Source organism: Echiichthys vipera, assembly GCF_963691815.1.
Source record: "Echiichthys vipera genome assembly, chromosome: 13".
Taxonomy (NCBI): Eukaryota; Metazoa; Chordata; class Actinopteri; order Perciformes; family Trachinidae; genus Echiichthys; species Echiichthys vipera.
Genome location: NC_139838.1, coordinates 11,917,302 through 11,935,970, shown reverse-complemented (window position 1 = coordinate 11,935,970; position 18,669 = coordinate 11,917,302). Strand labels below are relative to the sequence as shown.

The window sequence follows — 18,669 nt, the reverse complement described above, 5'->3', positions numbered from 1 at the left end:
AGCACAGTCTCATGGTGACGCCTCATTTTGAGCATGTTTTACATCGTAAAGTAAATATTACCGTAAGTGGCTGTTTTTTATACAACATATCAATGTTGTATAAAAAACTCCCATTTGCAAAAAAAACGCAGCGCAACACACAATATCTGCTGTGATATGAGAGCATGACTGGTTGTTAATGTTGGAAATGTAAGGAGGGGTGAGATGGACTGTGACATGAAACGGTGTTGTGCCGTATTCAGCCCCCTCGCATTATGGGCGATATTCTGGATCAGAAGGCTGTATAGGAGTAGTTTATATACCGGTAACCCAATTAAAAGCACACACTTTTGAACCTATGAATTGCAAGAAAAGCTGGGATTATATTTAGAAACGCTAAGTCAAATACATTCAACTTGCTCAAAAGATCCATTTCATTCATTTTGTAATTATGGCTGCAGTATATTAAGGACGTCTATGCGGGGTCTGATAATCATCTCCCGACGAATATTTAATTCTCTTTGCGAAATGCGTCACCTTCATTCACAGGATCGTTATCAAAATGACATGCCATGGTAGTGTAAATATTCACCACTTAATATAACTTCTAATGTAGGCCTACTGAATGATTTTTATACGTTGTATACAAAAACTCCCGTTTGCAAAAAAACGCAGCGCAACACAGAATATCTGCTGTGACATGAAACGGTACCGCTCAAAAAGAGAATTGCCTGGAAATGCAAGAACATCTATAATCAATAGTTTGATTATCATCTCCCGACGAATATATAATTCTCTGCGCAGTAATGCTGCAGCTTCATCCACGGGATTGTTATCAGAAGGACACGCCATGGCAGTGAAATAGTCACCACCTAATATAACTTCTAATGACTGATGTTTGCAGTGATTTTCTGAAAAAACAGACGGAACTATACTACGCTAAAACTCGCCCGCTGACTGAATGAATGAGGAAATCAAACACAGTGTGTGGCTGAAAGAGGGCGCAGACAGAGAGAAACTCAAGGTTTTCTGAGAAAAACCTGGTCCCGACCAGGTTAGTTTCAGAGAGCATGTTACCATGGTAACTGACCGAGAGGTTAAGTTACCTCTCTTTGTGAAACAGGCTAGAGTTACCCCTCTGTCTCTGGTTTGAGTTACCTCCCTTTGTGAAACGGAAAACTCAGAGTTTCCCTCATTTCAGGGTTAACATACTCAGAGTTTTCACTAAACCTGCTTTGTGAAACAGGCCCCTGGATAGGAAGATAAGCCACATAAAATGCTGTCAGAGCTTTCATTTATAATTGCCACGTAGCCTCCATAATACTCCATAGTCAGGAAATAGGCGGAAAAAGATGCAGAGAAATCAAAAACCTTGCAAAGAATTTTGGTGCCATTTTTTACTTTAAAAAATGCCTGACTAATAACGCAAACGACCAATTATTATTACAAATTACTAGAGGTCCTCAGGTAATTCTAGTCCTTTGCAAATAGTGCTTATGGGCCTTATAACAATCCCTGCTCTTCATATACTATGTTAGTTTTTGTGAATAATCACAAAAGCACTATACAGTATCATAACCCACACAGTACACCATGTTTTACAGCAGTGGAGCTCTCAAATCAGAGGACATGCTTATTACTAAAGGCTAAATACCAATTTTAAGATGAATACTAATAGCTTCATTGTTCAGGGTACCATGTGGACTAGAATGTTCTATGGGTGAAATGGCTCATTGCCTCCCTCTATTCCTTTTATGTTGTTATTATCTACGTATATAAGTATGTATTCCACTCTCAGCCACCGACCTGTATTCTCTTTCCATCAATAACTCTCGGCCAACCAGTCCTTAAGGTTTCTGGAAGTCTGCTGTCACTCGGCACAACTCCTCGTCTCTCATAAACTCAGTATGATATGATTAGTGTGCTACCTTCAGCTACACCATTTGATATACAGGGAATCCCTGGACTAATGCATTGCAAATTCTTCTCAATAATGAATTGCGTGGGTAGGATCAAAGGCCTGGATATGGAACATACCTTGCAGAGGAAAGCCAGGGACCCAGAGATAGTGAAGGCGCTAATGAACCTAAACTAGCAATCACGAGGGACCTAGGAATGTCAGATGTGCAAGCTGTGGCACAACATTCACACGGAAATACATCAATGCAGACAACCTCAGAGAACTGTACGATATTATGAAAATGACATGGTGCAATATACTGCAGTCTGAAAGTATCACTACATGATTTTCATTGTTTTGCATTTACCCAACCACAGTACATTTGAAATGAAACAGTGACCGAACTGAAGCTAAAAAGTGTCTGGAACAAGCAAATACTGGCTGTGTTAAAAGCCTGATGGATCATTACCTGGGCAGATACCAAACTTCCTATGACATAAACAAATATGACGACTTTCATGTACCTTTTTATGGAATAGTGAATTACTTCTTGTCACCTTAAATTGGTGAACTATTTAGAATGTAGCTAAAAAGCGCCTGGCATGTTATGGAGAAATGGACAGCCACCAACGGTCCAATATGAGGGGAAGAGTTAAAAAATATATATGTGATGGAAAAAAGAAAACAGCCAAATTCCAACTAAGGACTGATGTTTTCAACATTAAGTGGACACCAGTAATACTACAGTTACCAAGACTGGTTAAAGACAACTTCTCTGTAGGCTAGTTACACTTATGCTGACTACATGCAATTTGAGTCAGGTATATAATATGTTGGGTGATTGCATATTGGTTAAATTAAATGGGTGTCTATGTCTGTGACACAATGAACAAAATTCCAAAAAGATAGGTCTGATACACTGGTTATGTGATCTTTGTACCATGTTTGCATGTTCATTTCTATATGATTGCATATGGAAATAAAGGTTAAGTGCAAAAAGTGCACAGCTTCATAAACATTCCACTATGATAAGCATGTGATCATCTAGGAAAAGTTAAACCAATTTATAAGAGAGAGATTAAAGCCCTCCTACTTAAACCATCGATTATGTGTTTTCAGACTCTTGCAGATGTTCCTTAATACTGTATAGACACATGTACTTATGTATTTACAGTATTCTCCTTGAACAGCAGTGTTCCTTCAAGAACATGGGCTTAAAAGCTTATTACATTAGATTGCATTGCTGCTTCATGACAGTGCATAAACACAGTTCATAATCAGAATATCCAACACACTTTGCTGGCTCCATGTTTGTGGCTTAATGGCCAAAACATGGAAGATATCATAAGCATGCTGATATATGACTGACTCATGTCTGGAGTTCTAAGTAGCTTAATGGATGGAGAATAACACTAACACCACCAGGGTTAGGGCTTCAATATTCACAAGGACACGTCTGTAAAAAAAGGTATAGTACATACTTTTTATACGGCACACCAAGTTAAGCACCAGGTTTAGCAACCCTCTATCCATCCATCCATCCATCCACCCATCCATCCCTTCATATTACACACAGGAGTGAGGTGTATTTTTTTTTCTGTCAAAGCTAAGAGACAAAATATGTACGGTCAGTTATAACCATCTAATTAAATAATTGGCTGAAAATACACAAACATGCATTTGCTTATATAAATGAATATTAATATTATAATTTTTAAATGTATAAATACTAAATAGACATGCACACGTGCAATGCAGAGTCAATGGAGAAAGGCAAATAGAGCTGGACGGAAGCAGCATCACCTTAGGTGGTAAAAGCTGAAGGATAGAGCTAATTATTAAATTCCATAACATGAATCAGAACTTCAGCGGAGACAGTAAAGAAAATGTCCATCACTGTATGTGAGACACATTGAGGAATCAATGTCCTGGGGAAGCCTGAGAACATATTCGACAAACGATCTAGCAAGATGAGAAAACATCTAGCCAAAACTATTCAGCTTGCAGGATTGTTCTTGCTTAAATTTAATTAGGTTCAGGAAAATAAAGCAAATAACACACATGCATATAAAAGCCAAACACTTGACTTTCTTATGGCTCTGAGGTGGCATTTACTTTGACTTAGTTGTAACTAAACTATTGGCAAACAGTAGTTCACTGAAGATTGATTACACAGCAGTCTGTGAAAGTGATGAATACCACCGCAAAAGGGGGGGGGGGGGTAAATTGGAAGTATATAGAAAGGTGGTAGATTGAAAGAAAGCCTGGGGAAGTACAATGCAATCAGAAAAAAAGAAAACACAAAAAAAGCAAACAAAGAGTCTTGCTCAGACCTAATAGTGCTTCCAGGGGTGGCCTCAATGGTCCACATGCAGTGCAGGTTGTGCTCATATGGAGCTGGGTAGCCCGGAGACAAGATACGACCAGAAGGCTCATCCTTGATGGTGCCTCCACACTCCGCTGGAAAGAGGAGAGAAAACAGAAAGATAGAGAGTTTGAGGAGGCGAATGATGACTAAGAGTAAAAGAGAAAAAGTGCAAAATAAGTACAAGCTCATCAATGTTTTGAAAGTCAAATTGATAACAGGATGCAGCAAGGTTAACATACTTAACATGGCAGAAACTGCATTACCCCACTCCCAGTAAAGTGCATCGCATCAGTTTCCTCTCATCATTATTAATTATTGACATAGCAGTCATATGCTTAAATGTGATGTGCTTCATCATCTTGTTTGAAATTTGAATGATAGGAGGGAGAGCAGCCAACTCAATATACTCTACATGCATCCCCTTGGCTCAGCAAAGACAATCCACCATCTCAACCAATGACCTCATCCTGTTGCCTTTGAAAGTTGATGGACTTGTTGACTGAACAACACAACATTCAATATTGAAGACTCAGGTTCAGTTTACAGTCGTAACTTTTAAAGATTTGACTTACATGGAAAAATACTAGTCTACAGCATTATAAGCTCTGCATGGCTGTAATTTGCAGGTTAACAGAGTAGAAGAAGTAGAAGTTGCGAACCGTAAACAAAACAGGTCCCCTTGGCCATCTAACCCATGAGAAAAAATGGAGAGATCTCCAGATATTTGGTTCAATTGGCCAAGTTTTATTTGTTCTTTAATATCAGCTAGAATTGTCCAACTAAATATAATATCTGAGGAGATGCTGAAACGTTCACTACATCAGACATTATTCAGAAAAGGCGTTTCCATATCCCACTTAGTGCATCTACTCTTTTGACAAAGACAAAGGCAAAAACCATCTCAAGTGAACCCCCAAAGCAATTTCAGTCAAAAGCAACTGAACTTGGTTATTTGTCTAGGAAGACGTTTCACCTCTCATCCAAGAGGCTTCAGGACCAGGCTGGGACTGGTCCAACTAACTGGTGTTGAGATCCAGGTATTTAACCTCTCACAAGGCCGATGATGTCCCTGGAACCCTTTGTGCTCCAAGTGCCAACATTGTTGTCATCAAAGTAGTGGGCTTTCTCCTTGAGATGAAAGTGGACAGCAGAGTCCAGGCCGGAGGAGTGAGCTCTCCTGTGATGGGCCATGTGTTTATGCAGTGGTTGTTTTGTTTCACCAATGTAGAGTTCTTTGCATTCCTCATTGCATTGGACAGCATAAACCAGATTGCTTTTGTGGGTGTTTGGTGTACTAGTCTCTGTCTGAGTGTGTTACTGGGTTTGAATTACACAGGGATGCAGTGTCTCATTTGCACTTAGAGCACAAAGGGTTCCAGTGACATCATCGGCCTTGTGAGAGGTTAAATACCTGGATCTCCACACCAGTTAGTTGGACCAGTCCCAGCCTGGTCACATGCGTACATGAACGAATGAAGCCTCTTGGATGAGAGGTGAAACGTCTTCCTAGACAAATAACCAAGTCCAGTTGCTTTTGACTGAAATTGCTGTGGGGATAACGATGACCTGGAAAATGAGAACATTCACAGGCTTATCTCAAGTGAACGTAAAAACTTTTGCGTAATTGAGGAAGTTCTGACAAATTTTATTAGCATACAGCTTTTCTAAGGCTCTACTTCAAAATTTGAATACAAGTTAATGGAAAGATGGCTATTTGGTATGTGTGTTTGTAGTAGCAGTAGTAGACAATATAATGGTTATATTATCACATCACGGTTCAATAAACACCCGACTTACTAAACACACCCAAACATGAGCTCAGTCTTTTAAAAAAACTACAACAAATCTAGGAAACTACAAAGCAGTTTCAGAGGCCATTGTAGAAAATAAATGCTCTGTCATTGAAAAACAATCCCTCCGCCCTTCAATTACCACATCCTTCTCTTATCTGAAAAGTGAATGAAAAAATGGAAATGTTCTCCAACAACATCGGACTTGAATTGTTTCTGTTCTCATCTGACAATGCTGTCATTTAACTGGTTCAAGAGAAAAAGTGTGATTGTTGTTTGTTGTTATTGTAGTATATTGCCCTATATGTCTCATCATCAAGAAGGGGACACTACTCGCGATGACACCCCTAATGCCAGTCTGATGTATCAAAAACCCCTCATGCTAACCAGGGCACTGGCCATGTGCTTTTGCCCAGATCTGATATGGCCTCCTCTGCTTCTTAACTCCCTTGATCCTTTGACCCTGAAGCAGGCTGTTAAATGTGAAATTGAATCTGAAGAAAATGGCTGTTCAGGTCGTGAACAATGCATTATGTGACACTCCCTCACGAAAAGAGTACGATTTACACTGTTGAATAAACAGACATTGTCAAAAAGTAAAATAACGCTGAAGGTAGTTCTTAATGGCATTGGCTGTATGTTTAGGGTCATTATCCTGCTGCAGAATACATTTGGAGCCAATCACATGCCTCCCTGATGTTACTGCATGATGGATAAGTATCTGCCTGTATTTCTCAGCATTGAGGACACCATTAATCCTTACCAAATCTCCAACTCCATTTGCAAAAATGCAGCCACAAACTTGCAAGGAACCTCCCCCATGCTTCACTGTTGCTTGCAGGCACTCATTATTGTACTGCTTTTCATCCCGTTGGCAAACAACTGCCGTCTGCTATGAGCCAAATATATAAAATTTAGACTCATCAGTCCAGAAAACCTGCTGCCATTTTTCTGTACCCCAGTTCCTATGTTGTCGTGCATAGTTGAGTCACTTGGTCTTGTTTCCATGTTGGAGGTTTGGCTTTTTGGCCACAACTCTTCCATGAAGACCACTTCTGATCAGACTCCTCGGGACAGTAGATGGGTTTACCTGTGTCCCACTGGTTTATGCCAGTTCTGAGCTGATGGCACTGCTGGACATCTTCCCGTTTTGAAGGGGAATAAGTTTGTAGGTATTTTTCAAGTTTCATTGGTCGATCACTGTGTCTAAGATTCTCAATGTTGCCCATTTCTTTGTGCTTCTTCAAAAGAACTTGAGCAGCACATCTTGCAACCCCAGTCTTTTATAGGAACAGGGGTCACATGCAGTGGAGATCAAATTAGAGAACAACTGATATCTGAAATACTGTTACTGTCCGTAATTTGATAGAATATCCACTGTGGCTATTTATTGCTGTACAAGCCTTTTTTTTTAAATACGAAGGCACTTCAACAAAAACCTTTATCTTCTGAAAAAAGCAGTGAGCAAAATTAGAGAACACTTTCAGATAACTCCCAGTTATTGGTGTTTATCTGGCATCTGGTGACAATGTACTTCATTGCTGGACACAACCTATTTATCTGGAAACTCTCCTGGTTACTTTGCAAGATGGCAAGCCGCTCTAAGGTGGCTGAAACCCAGGTTGTCCAGATGAAAGGGATTACCCTCTTAGCCATTGCAAGAGAGGTTGGGCGTTCCAAGTCTGATTTCAATATCATATTGAAAATTCACAAGGACCCAGTCCCTCAAAAAGGCTGGTCATCCACGTAAAACAAGTGCATGAGAGGACAGGAATATACATTTCATTGTAATTGCAGATTCTTGTGGTCAATGTTTCATCAGAACAAGCATTGATTATTCTGAAATGACAGAGACTAGCGTCTCTTACTTTAACAGTTTTTAAACTCTCACCAAAGTTTAATAAAATCCTGTAGATATCGGCCTCGTGCTCGTTTTAACTAATTTCTTCTCTTCTTCTAAATTCAATTCTATATTATTATGACAGCACATGTCAGTTAAATGTTCCATGGTAATGATGAGCTCCACCAATTAGAGACATCACTGTTATGCTTAGGATTGTAGGTAGTGAGGTATTATAAAAACAAGGTATTTATCTTCCGGATTTGTATCTTCTACTTGAGCTTAAACCATTGTATTTCACAAGCTCTTAGCTACTGGTAAGACTACATTCAATAACTTAGACATTATGGCTGATTATCAAAATTGTGATGCAGAAAATTAATGGGATGTTCACATCAGGAACAAAACTGTTGAGCTCTATTTCTTTCAAGCAGTAAGGCAACAGACAAAGTGTACAAAGGACGACTCTCCATGAATTGTATTAATAAACTGCTTGTTTGTCACAAAATCCTCACCCCAGTGAGTCTGCCACTTGCCGCAAATCGGTGTATATGAAAGTTTAAGCAGATATTAGAACACTATAATGGTCACATCTCATTGCTGGTGCAAATAAGAATGTGCTCTGACCATTCTGCTATGTTTATTTGAATGCGAATATCCATTCTACTCTCATTCGAAGAACGAGAGTAGAATTAAGGAAGGAAGCAAGGAACTAACTTAATTAACATAACTCAGTAACATAACACAGTGCACACATAGAAAAACACTGTGGTTTTTCTATGTGTGGTTTCTCCATACACATCCGGTGTACACATCACCTTCCATTTGAACACATTTCTTTCCTTATGTTTGTAAATATACACTTCCTCTGTTTCTCTCCTTGTTTCCCTCTTTCACACTCTCCATCTCTCCCATGCATTATACATTTAAAGAGCAATAATAACTAGAGAAGAAGACTTTTGCTGTCAAAACATAAACACACAAAACAATACACCAGACTTGAAACAAAGTGTATGCTTAGTAAGACAAATTACATTTTAAAGGTTGTATTGTCATTTTTGCTTTTACTATCTTGGAAGAAAAAAATTAAAGCGTGAAAATATTCATCTTTAAACAATTGCTGAGGTTTTTGTCTCTTTTCAAGTTTTTTCCCCTGGTTATGCTTTTCTTCTTGAAAGAAACTTGCCGTTTCCATGGAGTGAAAAGAAAAGAGGGTGATCTATCACAGTATGACAAAGCCATTTTTTTCTTCTAGCCTTATGACCTAAGAAACTACTTCTCAGTGCTGCCATGGTAGTGTAACTCCCCCTAGCTACCTCCTCTTCCCCTTCAATCTGTCTCTACATTCACCTTTCTAAAATTAACACAGGTTCTGCCTGTCTTTTCTCTCATCCTTTTCTCAAAGTAGTTTACATTTCCCTCTCTACAAGATGTATCATATCAATAACTTTAAGTTTATTATTTATTGCCATACAAAGCAAAGCACAAACGGGAAACTGGAAAACCCAGAGCCATCATGGGGAGAGCATGCAAAGTCCGCTCAGTTTTGAGCCCAGGACCTTCTTGCTGTCATGCGACAGTGTTAGCCATAGAGCCACAGGCATATATTATGTCCACTACACCAACAAGAAGGGAAATAATCAATGTCAGATATGTTGTTGTTTGATTTTACATGGAAACATTGCCTATGCACTGAAATGTTAAATGTCAATAAAAAAAAACAACCCTCAACCGCCAGCTCAGTGTCCAACCTAGAGCTGCTCAAGCATTCAACCTTGCAACTTTCCTCAGCTGTGACTTTCAAGAACTCTCTCCATTGTTTTTTCAACTCAATTTCATTCTCCTTCCTTCCTCCCCTGCTCAATATACCCTTCTCATCTGTGTTCGGTGTGTTTCCGCTGGTCGAAAATAATCCTACCATTACAAACAGAAGCGGTCCCTCATCTGCTCCCAAATTCACTCTGCCTGTTATGCTATCATCTACAGTGAAAGGGGCATGGGGAGGACAAACCTGTTCAGAGATATACAGTATACAGGGAATGTTGTTTATACTCAATCATGAAATTACCTGTCAGTTTGGGTTGGAATGGGAGCCAAACAATATTATTCTAATCACCTTGGCTGATGTCAAAGAACACCACCTGCCTGTTTTCCTTACTGAGTTTCTGGCTGGTTTCTGAGAGACTGTCAAAATGTCACCCAGGAGAAGATCTAAAAAATGCTTTGGGTTTGTTACCATGAGCATATAAGCAGTATATGTATGTACGTCAGCTGAATAGTTTTGAAGAGAAATAGCGCACACTGTGTTTGTGTCAGCTGGCAACAACTGACACTGAACTGTAGGTGAACTCTAAGAAGCGACTGGTTGGGTTTACTCTCTAATGGAGAAATTATCTCCATAAAATTGATTTTGAAAGTCTTTCCACCTCAGACAACGATGGGTTAAAATGCTGCCTATGTGCTCGGGTGTGCTGTTTATATGAGGAGAGTCTATTTTAGTAAAAATAAATAACGTGAAAAGGGGGGATTTGCAATAATGATGCAATATGATTATGTGGAGCTGAATAGAGCACAGTCATTTTCAATTAGGTAAATCCCCTGAATAAGGTGCTGGGAAAGCAACCAAATGGATGCCCCAAAATAGCAGAGCTAAAACAAACCACATAGCTTTCCCAAACCTGCATTGGCATATTCACATTGTTATTAGTATGAGGAACTAGGTCAGACATTTTAGTTCCGCTGAAAAAAAACAACACTGGTTCGGATTAGCAATGTATCAAACAGTAAAGCAGCAACTGATGAATGCTGTAATGAAATGCAATACAAAACAATGCTGTTTTACATAACATGGAGTTTAAGCTGAATTTAACATAGCATAATGTAACAGAGTGATGTGATGTAAGAAAAGTTAATAACACACTGTAATGTAAGGCCAGATAGCATAGAAGAGCATAACATAAATAGCATAAGGTAACCTATAGGGTAACATACACAAGCAGTGATGAAATGTGGGTTGCTGATGGGTGAAATAATACATCATTAACAAAAATTATAATTACAATCTATAAATGTGACAGAGAGCAGGGTTACAACGCTGCATATCTCATGAACACTACTGCAGCAGACAGCTTCATTTTTTATCAGGCAAGTGTCTGTGTTCTCATTGAGAGAGATAATGTGTGCGGCAAGAACAGCAGCTTCATTGATTATTTGGGAAGCTTAATGATTAGTTTTGTTTCCTCTGTCAGGTATATAACAACAGTTTTTAGTTTTGGTACTTAAAGGGATAAATAATGAATAAATAAGTACTTTAATTACTTTTCTGACAATACTTGTGTACTTGTAACTTTCAAATCGTGTACCAGCACATGTTTACATGGTGGTATAAATATTAACTATATAGTATAAGTATAGTATAAGTACTTTCTGCACCACAGCATTAAGGAAAAAAGATTGGTTAAACAAAATGTTAAAAAAAAAAAAAAAACTAAACATCACTGATATAATGCAATGTAATGCAAGTACAAATCAGCAGAAACCAATATTATATTGGCAAATAAAGTAATACTGCCAACAGCATGGGCATTGTTTATCTTCAACCCCTTCAGGGAACTTCTGACTCACCAACACAGAGTGGGAGGGGGCTGTCCCATGCCCTCCTTTCCCCCCTCAGGCAGGTAAGCACCTCAGGGCCTTTCAGGGTATAGCCTGGGTCACAGCTATATGACACAGTGCTCCCTGCAAAATGACCCTTGTCCTCCCGCTTGTAGCCAAACTGGGGAACACCTGGATCCTCACATTTCACAAGCTCAAAACCTTGAAGAGAGAGAGAGGACGAGGGAGAGAGAAAGGCGAGAAAGGACAGAACAACAAATTGGAGGATATTGAAGAAGAAAGCATTAATGTGATTTTTATGTGGTAGAGGCAACAAACAGGGTTGGAAAATTTAATATAAGACAATAAACTGTACTAAAATCTAAATATGAAATGTAAAGAACAGGTGGGTTTTTGTGTGTTACTCACTAATGAAGTGTAGTTCAAAGCCTTTGCTGGTATTATCTGCATTGCTGATGAATTCCAGCCACATGGAGCTGGAGGTGGAGTTCAGAGTTGTCTCTAGCAGCTCGGTACCTGTAAACAGCCCCAGCAGACGAGCCTTATTACTGCTGCCATCAAAGACCTGGAAGGGGGAGAGGTAGAGTGGGAGGAAGCATCTGAATTAAGATGATCAGGTCTGCACAAACAGATATGCTAACAAGGCTGCATACACACACAGGGAGGGTACAACTCCCCCCACCCCCTCACTTTGAGTATGTCATCCTCCTCCAGTCTGAAGTCTCGTGCTCGTAGCTGGATGCCTTTGCCAGGCTGTGTCTGGATGGAGTAGATGCACTCGTGGTTGTTGCCGTAGTAACCGGGGTAGTTGGGTGAGAGCAGCACCCCTTGCATGCCAGTCACGGATGAGCCGCATTCAGCTAGAGAAAAAGAGAGGGAGCAGAGAGACAGACAGAGAGACAGAAGGATAGAGGAGGGGAGATGGGGGTGGTGATGTTTGAGAGAGCAGAGGACATGTCAATCGCTATATGCTTGAAACTCACAGCGTGTTTATTCATGCTGTCATGCAGAGGGAGATGGGAGAGTTGATGGGGAGAGGGATATGGTCAGTGGCTATACCTGAATGATGAGTAGCACATCATCATAATCACAATGCAATCTGAATATGATTAACAGTCATTTCAGCTCTATTTGAAAATTGCCTTTTCTGAATCACATCAAGAGAAAAAGGGGGCAAAGTTTTCTATAGAAAAGTAGCTGCTAGAATTTAGATAACCACAAATATACTCAAGAAGTTATCTTGTAAGTAAGGTAAGATGAGATGCTGGAAACTGCCTGAGAGAAGAAATAAGGCTGTATAGAATTGTTTTGTCACTGTCAACCTTTAAGTATTTTGATTTATTTGGAGGCAAAAAAGACTGATAAAACTACAAACTAGCATGTCTATTCCTGTAGGCAGAGGCAGTCAAGTAAATATAATTACATTGAACTAGTTTGGCCTACATAACACATGTCTAAACACCTACCTAAAAATAAGTGTGACTTCCCCAAATTGTATTCACTAAATTGTAATTACTGTCCAATAATAACGCTTACGAATTACTTCCAAGTTTGGAAACACAAAAAACTGTGCGAGTAGTAAAAATACTCCCATAAAGGAATGGAAGCAGTTCACTGTTGTTTCTCATGTGCAGTCACTGTTTTGAATATACAGAAAAGATCCATGGTGGGTCAATTATGGATTATCATGATCTGTGCTTTACATGTCATTAGAACCATTACTATACAACTTGCTGTCATATTACAATTCTCATACGGCTCATAGAATCAACAAACTGACCTAAATCTTTCCAGTTTGAAATAACAACAAGAACGTTAATAATTAACATATTTCAGCTGTTTAATGTCATCCTCATTAGAGATGCTGCTTTATATACACACTGAAGATCAAAATAAGAGAACAAATTATAAATACTTGATTTATTCTGAAATACTGTTATGTTATATTGTTCAGAATTTGATAGAATATCAGCTATGGCTATACCACTGCTGTACTAGCATGTTTTTTTTGTTTTTTTTTAAATAACCAAGGCACTTCAAGAAAAAGCTTTATTTCAACAACCACTGTGTCAGAAGAGATCATTTAAAGGATTTTTTCTTAGAGCTATAGGACTCAAAAATGAAAAGGAAGTGTAGAGGCACTTGCTTTGAATGACTTCATGACTACTAACGCATCACCACTGCCGATCTCCATCTCAGGAACAGATGTGGAGCAGGTGACATACAAGTACCTCGGTGTGAACCTTGACTGCAAGCTGTCAACTGAGTTACTGTACAAAAAAAGGCATGAGCAGGCTTTACTTCCGCAAACTCAGGTATTTTAACATCTGCAGTAGGATGCTCCAAATGTTCTACCAGTCGGTAGTGGCAAGCGCCATCTTCTTCAGAGTACTACTGCAGAGTGGGCGTTCAGTCCAAAAAGATAATGGCAAGTCCCTGTGTGCCGAGACAGATCCTTGCCCGAACTGGCGGGCAACTCCGACTGCAGTGTTGAATCGATTCACCATTAAGGGTCTTTGCATAACCCTGCCCTCTCGTGCACTTGTTTTACGCGGATAACCGACATTTTTGAGAGACTTAAATTAATCTGTGTCCTTGTAAAGTTTAATTATTCTTGAAATCACGGGCTCTTGCGATGGCTGAGAGGCTCATCCCTTTGATTTTCATCTGGACAACCTGCTGTCACAATCACCTTAGAACAGCTCGCCATCTTATAAAGTAACCAGGAGAGCTGCCAGATAAAGAGGGTGTGTCCAAAAGGGATGAGAACAGAGAACAGAGAACAGAGAGCGTATGTTTGTATGTTTCATACTGGCAGCTAAGGCTGTATAACTGTTTAGTTATAAAAATTAAACTGTGTTTAATACTAATACAACGTATGTTTATTCTGGCAAACATGCAGTTTTTTCATTTTACCCCTTAACTATGAATCGTACCGTACCTGTACCGGACTTCAAAACCGAGGTACATACCGAACCTTGACTTTAGTGTACCGTTACACCCCTAGTGTCCAACGATTAAGTAAATTGTCACCAGGTGCCAGATTAACCCCAGTAACTGTGAGGTATCTAAAAGTGTTCTCTAATGTTTTCTGTTTTTTCCAAAAATAAAGTTTTTTGTTGTGGTGCCTTGGTTTCAGAATAAATCAAGTATTTATACTTTGTTCTCTAGTTTTGATCTCCAGTGTAATTTGGACAAAGTCAAAAAGGCTGTTTCTGGGAAGCTATCCAATGAAAAGACAAAACATGGGTCTATAGAGAGATGATAATGAGGAGAATTGAAAGGGAAATGTGCAGTCTTCCAGTTTAGTTTTGTTTTTCTAAATGGGTGAGTGTATGTGAAAGGTTAAGTGTGGCAACAAGGAAGTGTGAGGGGGGTAGAGGGGGAGTGACAAAAGCCAAAATAAAGCATGGGACCACCTACCAACACACCTTGGCAGAGGCGAACTCCACACCCGCCTCCTGCCCCCTAAACAAATCACCCTTGCTGGACCCTCCAGTCGGTAACCCGGGAAACAGGAGAAGATAAGGGCATCTCCCACTCCATACTGCAGGCCCTTTCTGGTGCTGTAGGGTGGAATTCCGGGATCCTCACATGGCTCCAAATCATACTCTGGAAAAAAAAAGAAAAAGAAAAAGTGTGAATTTAGAGTACATAAAAAATACCATGTTAACTGTGATATGCATTTTTCCCCCTAAAACATAACATCATAGATACTATTATGTCCTGTGATGTGTGGAAGTGTAAATTTAACTCATAGATTTTTCAGATTAAGGTTGAGAACTTTTTCTCCACCGATAAACAGGAAGGTGAACCATGCTCAAATGAATTGAATGTGCTTAAAGTCACAGATAACATCAGAATCACACAACACGACATACCATTTATTAAAATCAATAAAGCCTCATGTGCCTATGAGGGGCCAAGTAATAAGTCTAGACAATCAGCCATAGCTTTGTACCATTCCTGCAGAGCTAAATAGGTTTTGAGTTATTGAGGTATTTAGTATTTCAAATTGTAAGTCTATTGGGTTTTGTGATATTCTTTTTACTGTGCCTTGGCGTTCAAATCAAGGGGCGCTGTGAGAGCAAAATTAGGTGAAATAATGCTCTCAGTGGGTGAAGAGCCATCTGTGCTCTATCCTAATTGATTCATTCAAAATTAATAAATTCTCTTGATGTTAACCATTTCATAAATCACTCTCGGGTGGCTGCAATAACATATATCTTGGACACATACTTAGATAATCATTTGCCCGTTGTTTATGGTGGCCTCCTCTCATCTAAGCATCGCTGTTTTTGACAATTACCAACAAACCTTTGTCATCAGAAAGTTCACGGCAAGCCTCTGATCCATATGTAGAAGCCCACGATGTCCACTCTCAACATGAACCTTAAGTGCTTAATGTTGTAATCTTTCTTAACCCAACCCCTCAGTCTGGTCTGAATAGTTTGCATGGCTCAGTACTTTCAGCTATCCCTCTTATCTCTAAGCATTTTGAATAACTACAACCATTCTTACCAGAGAAAGTAATGTTGAATCCCTCGTAGGAAACCGAGAAGTCAGAGAGAAAGCGAATCTGAGCTGTGTAGTTTCCAAACAGGCCTGCACTAAGAGGCGGAGGCAGTGTGGAGCCTGTCAGTCTCCACAGGGGCTGAGAGAAGCTTCCATTCTCTGTCACCAACAAATGGTCGTGAGGGCTTTCAAGGTGGAAGGTGTGGAAGTTGAACTGGACACCTGATAAAGAAGTTTGTTGTTAATGTCATATTTTTTATTTTTGGCCTTTGCATAAGTATATTGGAGACTATGTGATCAAATGAAGACCTAAAAAGCCTAAAAGGCCTAAAAAACTCTCAAACCTGCAAACAGATTCTCTCCTCCCAATAATGAGAAAGAGATCTCTCTCACTCACATTACTGAGCAAAGGCGAACCTCGCAGTTAACTGCTGATAACTGCCGGTAATGGGGCCGATAATCTCGGTTTTCATGCAGTGAGAAAGATGAAGAAAACTCCAGACGGAACGTCAACCACGCCACAGCCTGCTGAACAACTTCTTCCCTGTCTTCATCCTATCGGAAGGTGGAACTATACATTTTCATGTGCTCATGAGTTTATGTCAGATGCTAAAATTCTAATCAAGAAATAAGTGTTGATTGATGAACTTGAGAGCAAAAGTAGGATCTCCCTTCAAATGTAGAATTAGGCCAAAATTGACATCACTTCATAATTCTTCCTGGTGCTTTTTTAAAATCTCAGCTGCTGATTAAGCTTTGATTTGCCTAGCCAGTCAACCTCAATCAAAAAAATTATTTCGTTGTATGTATTCATACATTATTGATCCATCATGTATTCATTTGTTTGTCAGTCTAGTAGTTTCGTTTTGTAGTTCTTCATTCAGTGATCTAGTAATCTTTGTGTATAAAATATTTTGTCCCTGTACACCAGAAAGAAGTTGTAGCAGGCTTCGAATTATGAGACTTGATAAATTAAGATTAGATTAAGCATATGGCTATCAAATCTCTATTCTCAGAGGGTTGGTGCTACAAGGTCTTAAAAGTCTGCTCAGTAAAAACTCATTATCTCGGATAGCTGAAGCTGAATTCCCCTGGTTGTGGATGAGAGGTAAAGCGGGTCATCCCATTCGAAAGATTGGCGGTTCGATCCCTGGCTCCTCCTGTCCGCATGTTGAAATGTCCGTGGACAAGACACTGAATTCTAAATTGCTGTGCATGGGTGTGTAAATGTGGTTTGTATGATTAGATTAGATGAGCTGGTGGAACTGTCATCAGTATGAATCAGTGGCGGCTGCTGGTCTTTCAAGGAGGGGAAGCTCATTTTTCTGGCTTACATCCTCAATGTGTTTGTTTATTTATATGTAAATTCTACCCTTTTTTCCTTTTCAAGAAAATGATCTGTGACCTTGTCGTACCAACTAGACAACTTTTCCAAGGACTTGACCAGTGTCCTCTGAATGGCCAGCAAAGCTAGGCTGCTTAAACCGCCTTGGCCCAGCTTGAGCTGCTGTGCCAGGCTACTGGGAAGTGTGACCGCCTTTAAATATGAGTGATCGTGACGGGAAGAGAAGCTCTGCAGCTGCCGCTGCTCGTTGGGAAAAAAAAACACAGAGTGACAGAACAGAGTCGTCAAACACAACACTATTCGTTTTTAAGACAAAGCTGCTGGGGATCGGTAAAGTCTCCGGATCAGTTTAGAACAACAGAATGAAAAACAAATGAATAATGCTCCCATGGGTGTTTATTCTTCAAGATCTCTGATTCGCTCATTTAGCTGTCAATCAAAAAAGGATTCCGCCTCAGACAGCTCATCCAATCATCATGCAGAAGCCGAGCGTCCGGGCCAGCCCACTGTCCCATAGACCCCCAGAGACGCTGAGCGTCCGATGGGCAGGACAAAGCCCAGCATTTATCCAATGACCGTCTAGTTTCGCTGCTATGCTACGCTTTCCCATTGAAGTCAATGTCCGACTGTGTAAAGAGCTGGGGACGAATGAGAAGGAAGTTGCGCCAGTTACCTGTGATAAGTAGCTGATTCTGAAAAAAGGATGAAGGCTTTCTAGTGCGTATTTAGTCAATGAAATGTACACACAGCAGCACATATTTCACCACTTTTTTTCTTTTTTTGGGTGACATTTTAGGGGAAGCTGAGCCTCCCTTGCAGTCTTAGATCAATCGCCACTGGTATGAATGTCTGTGTGTGAATGGGTAAATGTGACAAGTATTGTAAAAGTGCCTTGAGTAGTCAGAGGACTAGAAAAGCGCTGTATAGGACAGTTTACCATTTACCTCTGATGCAATTCATGTGTCATGAGTTATCAATTATCATAAGATATTTTGGTAATTATTCATTATAAAATTTGCTACTATTCCCCCTTCAAATATATTCCTACCAGTTGGAATTTGCAATTAAGTACATTACTAAATCTTACAAGTCTTCTGATATAAACAATATTTTCAGTTTCATGATGCATACAGCATCAATTCTCAGTCTTCCTTTCCTACTACTTATCACACACATTACACCCACACAGAAAGAGCATCTGCAAATAACGCTATTTCAATTTGATTTGAGCGCTCTACCAAAGGTGACATGACTGAAGAATTGTCCCGTGGCACTTTAGCCCTAGGCCAGCCTCTCAGCGCTCCAGTCGTACAGAGA

At 39.8% G+C, this 18,669-nt stretch overlaps 1 protein-coding gene across 1 annotated transcript in view; it reads right to left on the bottom strand.

Moving 5' to 3' along the window:
- Window positions 1-18,669, bottom strand: part of csmd2 (CUB and Sushi multiple domains 2) — a gene marked incomplete at both ends in the record, with an annotated part of 266,970 nt that overhangs the window by 88,876 nt on the left and 159,425 nt on the right. The window contains 6 exons of the mRNA XM_083925070.1: window positions 4,213-4,339; window positions 11,502-11,693; window positions 11,901-12,057; window positions 12,183-12,352; window positions 14,916-15,104; window positions 16,014-16,229. Of these exons, the coding sequence (XP_083781196.1) occupies window positions 4,213-4,339; window positions 11,502-11,693; window positions 11,901-12,057; window positions 12,183-12,352; window positions 14,916-15,104; window positions 16,014-16,229 (1,051 nt within the window). The remainder of the gene's footprint in view (window positions 1-4,212; window positions 4,340-11,501; window positions 11,694-11,900; window positions 12,058-12,182; window positions 12,353-14,915; window positions 15,105-16,013; window positions 16,230-18,669) is intronic.